Here is a 3,582-nt window from a genome sequence, read left to right as displayed (position 1 = left end):
CCTCCCATCCCCCCCGCCCCAGCTCCCAGCCCCTGTGCAGGGAGAGTCAGGTCTCTGATCCTGTCCTCCTTCCTCCTTGCCCATTTGCAACACTGACAGGGGCCAGAGCTTCTGCTGCCTCTGACCTCCGGTGACCAGATGGCACCTGGGGCCACTGTGGTGTGGGAGGCCTGGTGCGCCTGCTCGTGCTGTGGGGTGGGCAGGGAATGGGCGTCCGGAGCTGTGCGCTGGGCTGTGCGGGGCGAGGAGTGGCTCCTGTGAGAAGCAGCCCTGCTGGCAGCGGGAGGTGCCAGGCCTCCTGTGTCTCCTGGTTCTGCTGCAGAGGCGGCGCCGCCCCTGGCTCCAGGGCAGCCCAGTGGTCGCCCTGCACAATCCGGAAAGGCCGCTCCTGGGGGTCTAAGCAGGAGCCAAAGACACCAAGGAGGCGGGGCCTGAGTCTGGAGCGAGCGTTTCTTGGGTGGGATTGGGAGTGTCTCTCACCCCCTGTTCCTGGTTCGGTCTTTTTCCTACTCTTTGGCTCTGAGTTGAGTCCAAGAGACTTAGAGCCGGAAACGAAGAAGCCGGCAGCTGTGGCTACGGGCGGGGGTCTAACACTGTGGGTGCTGCTGGCCTGCTGGCGGCCTGGTGACAGCAGAGCGGCTGAACCAGGGACAGTGCCCTGGGAGGCAGTTCCTCACCCGCAGCAGCGCCCGCCCAGGCCGGCAGCGACGGGTCCAAGTAGCTTGGGGAGGTGGCTGGACATTAAGAGATTCAAAAAATTCAAATTTTATGCGAAAAATTCTAAATGTTACACATCAGCAACTAATTAAATTAAATGAAAACTACATGGGCTCCCACAGAGGCTTCCCAAAGGAGCCCCGCCCCCTGAGGCCAAGGGAGCAGGGAGGGTGGGCAGCCACTCCTGCAGCTCCTGCCCCGAGTGAAGGGCGCTGTGTCCCTGTGGAGGCCAGGGCCTTCCTCACCGTCCTCCTTCCTTTTTCTCCGCAGACGTCTGTGGGGCCCTCAACGTGACCGTGTCCCCGGGGCCCGTGGCTGACTTCCTGGAGGGGGACAACGCCACTCTCCTCTGCCACGTCTCCCAGAAGAGGTGGGGGAACAGCTTGCTGGCCGTGCGCTGGTTTTTTGGGCGCCCCAACTCCAAGGTGTCCTTGATGGTGAGGAGGAGCAAGCACGGGGCGGTGAAGTACTACGGGAAGTTCCACAACAGCTCCTACCAGCAGCGCCTGCGCCTCCGGGAGCAGAGGCAAGGGAGGCTCCACAATTACTCGCTCTCTGTTCTGACCCTGCGGCCAGCGGATCAAGGGCACTATGTCTGCAAAGTCCAGGAAATCATCCAGCAAAGGAAAAGGTGGACGATCTTGTCCAACAGCTCTGCAGAGACAGAACTGAGAGGTAAGCAGTCCGCCTCCTGGAGAGGCGTGGGAACAGGTCCGCGGTCCTCTCAGGGCCAGGCGGGGCCTCAGGGACTCTGCTGGCCCATCTCAGCCTCAGGGCCTCACCACAGGGACACATCTCAGCCTCAGGGCCTCGCCACAGGAGCCAGGCGGGGTCTCTCTGTGAGGCAGGTCTCTCTGTGGATGCGGCGCTGAGCTGTATGCAGACAAGGACGCAAGCACAGGAAGGAGCCAGAGCCTGGCCCCGTGCACCCCAGCCGCCCTCTGAGCACAGCCTCCTTCACGTTTGAAAGATGGGGCAGGTGGACGCCTCGCCTGCGCTCAGGCCTGGCAGTGTGGCTGCTTTGGCCGTGGGCCAGGCATGGGGGGCGGGGAGAGGCAGTAGTGGGAGGTCCCCGGTCAGTTCAGGCCTCCGGGCAGGGAGCCTGGTGGCTCTGATCCGTTCCCCAAAGGAACTGCTCCAAGGCTCAGGCTGCAGGGCTCCCGAGAAAGTCATGGACGGTGGGCAAAGGACAGCATAGCCCTCCCCTCCGGAGACGGATGGGAGGTGTGGCCACATTCCGGAACGTTTTCGCTACCAAGTGCCATATTGGAGGGCTAGCATGTTTTATCACACTTGTTCTATTCAATGAGGCACCCACCACCATTTTAATAGACTTGGATTGCTTTGAGTTTGTTCTCCATAAAGCGGGTCGTCCCAAATATGAGAAAGAATGGGACTTTATTGTATACATGCAATACAGTGTCAGAGGCATTAGTGATGTTTTGATGGGCTTTCTTTTCAAGGGTTAAACACAGTGTGAAAGGTGTTTTTAGTGCACGAACAAGGGATAGGTTAATGAGAATAGTTTACCTGGAGAGCCTTTGAGCAGCCCAACTTAGTCCTGAAACTTTGCTTATTGTACTGTTCTTAGGCACAGAAGGATATATTATCTAAAATGTTGAGCACTTTTACTTTTTAAGCAAATTAATTCAAGAGAATAAATGATCTTAGTATAAATATATACTTTGGCACGGAAAGCAGAAAAATACCTCAGATGACCGAAGGCTGAGGGAACCCAGTCTGACTGCTTGGCTGGGAAGCAAGTCTGTGTTCGGTTTGGGGTCACAGTGCATTCTGGGCCGCATCCGTCTCTCACAGCGAGGGCTCTGCCAGTCAGAGTAGAAACCAGGTTTCCCACAGAACAGCTGGGGAGAGGGGAGAGCAGCCCTCTCCCTCATTCACCTGAACCTACTCGGAGTGGCGTGGGTTCTCCCACAACAGCTGTGTGCTTGCTCCAAACCAGAGGCAGTTTGTAGCGATGCCCTGGAGTTGAAAAGCTGCCCCCTCTCCTCCTCCTCGCACTTTATTCCTGTCTCCTTTCCTCCACCCCCTCCACTGTCCTGGTCCTCCTCCCCTTCTCCAAAAGCCCTCTCTCTTCTCACTCTTCTTCCCCTCCCATCCACAACTCCCCCTTCTCTCTCCCCCCCTCCCCCTCCCCCTCCCTCCACACTCACTGTCTCCTTTCTTCTTCCTCTTCCCTTGGTCTCTGTCTGGACCTCAGGCCCCCACCCCGCCGCGCTCTCCCCGACAACGTGTTTCTAACTCTCCAGGAGCTGGGCCTCGCCCTGTCTGCCCTGCTTTGAGCTTCCTGTTCCCACGGTTCTGGGTTCCCCGTGGGTCCTCATGGTTCCTCAGCCTCTGGGCGGGTTTCTGGTGAGAAAGTTAAAAACCTTAGGAAGCAATGCCTGCCCTTCTAGAAGGGTCCTCGGTCCTCGTGGGCTTCCGGGGTCTACGCTAGGGGTCAGGGAGAGGTAACCCAAGGGGAGGCCTGAGAACCATTCCTCCCTTAGGCCAGCGGGTCCGCAGGCTGTGGGTGCAGGCGCCTGCCAGGCTGCGGGATGCAGGCAGACACAGGGCTGTGCCCAGCCTCCTGGGGGGCCTTCCCCAGGCCCACGCCTCGCTCATCGCCAGGGGCCTAGTTTTCCTGCATCTGCGCCTCAGTGGTCCTTACATGGAAAACAAGATCGAAACAAACAACACAAAGAAAAGTCCTGTGGGCTAAGACGTCCAATCAGAATATTAAATAGAGACGTCAGAGGCGGTTCTGGATCGAGCGCCTTTGCCCTGGGCCCTGGAGCCCGGCTTCCTAAATGCTCACTCTGCCCTCCTCCTCTTCGTGGGCTTCTCCAGCCACTAGCCACTCGG

General features: G+C 58.6%; 1 protein-coding gene across 1 annotated transcript in view; it reads left to right on the top strand.

The window, feature by feature from the left end:
* VSTM4 (V-set and transmembrane domain containing 4) overlaps positions 1-3,582 on the top strand; it is an 89,074-nt gene that overhangs the window by 633 nt on the left and 84,859 nt on the right. Inside the window, exon 2 of the mRNA XM_006757152.2 lies at positions 988-1,392. Within this exon, the coding sequence (XP_006757215.1) occupies positions 988-1,392 (405 nt within the window). The remainder of the gene's footprint in view (positions 1-987; positions 1,393-3,582) is intronic.

This window comes from Myotis davidii, unplaced genomic scaffold (assembly GCF_000327345.1).
Source record: "Myotis davidii unplaced genomic scaffold, ASM32734v1 scaffold854, whole genome shotgun sequence".
Taxonomy (NCBI): Eukaryota; Metazoa; Chordata; class Mammalia; order Chiroptera; family Vespertilionidae; genus Myotis; species Myotis davidii.
Note: the sequence above shows the minus strand (reverse complement) of the source record. Positions and strands in the feature narration are given on the sequence as shown.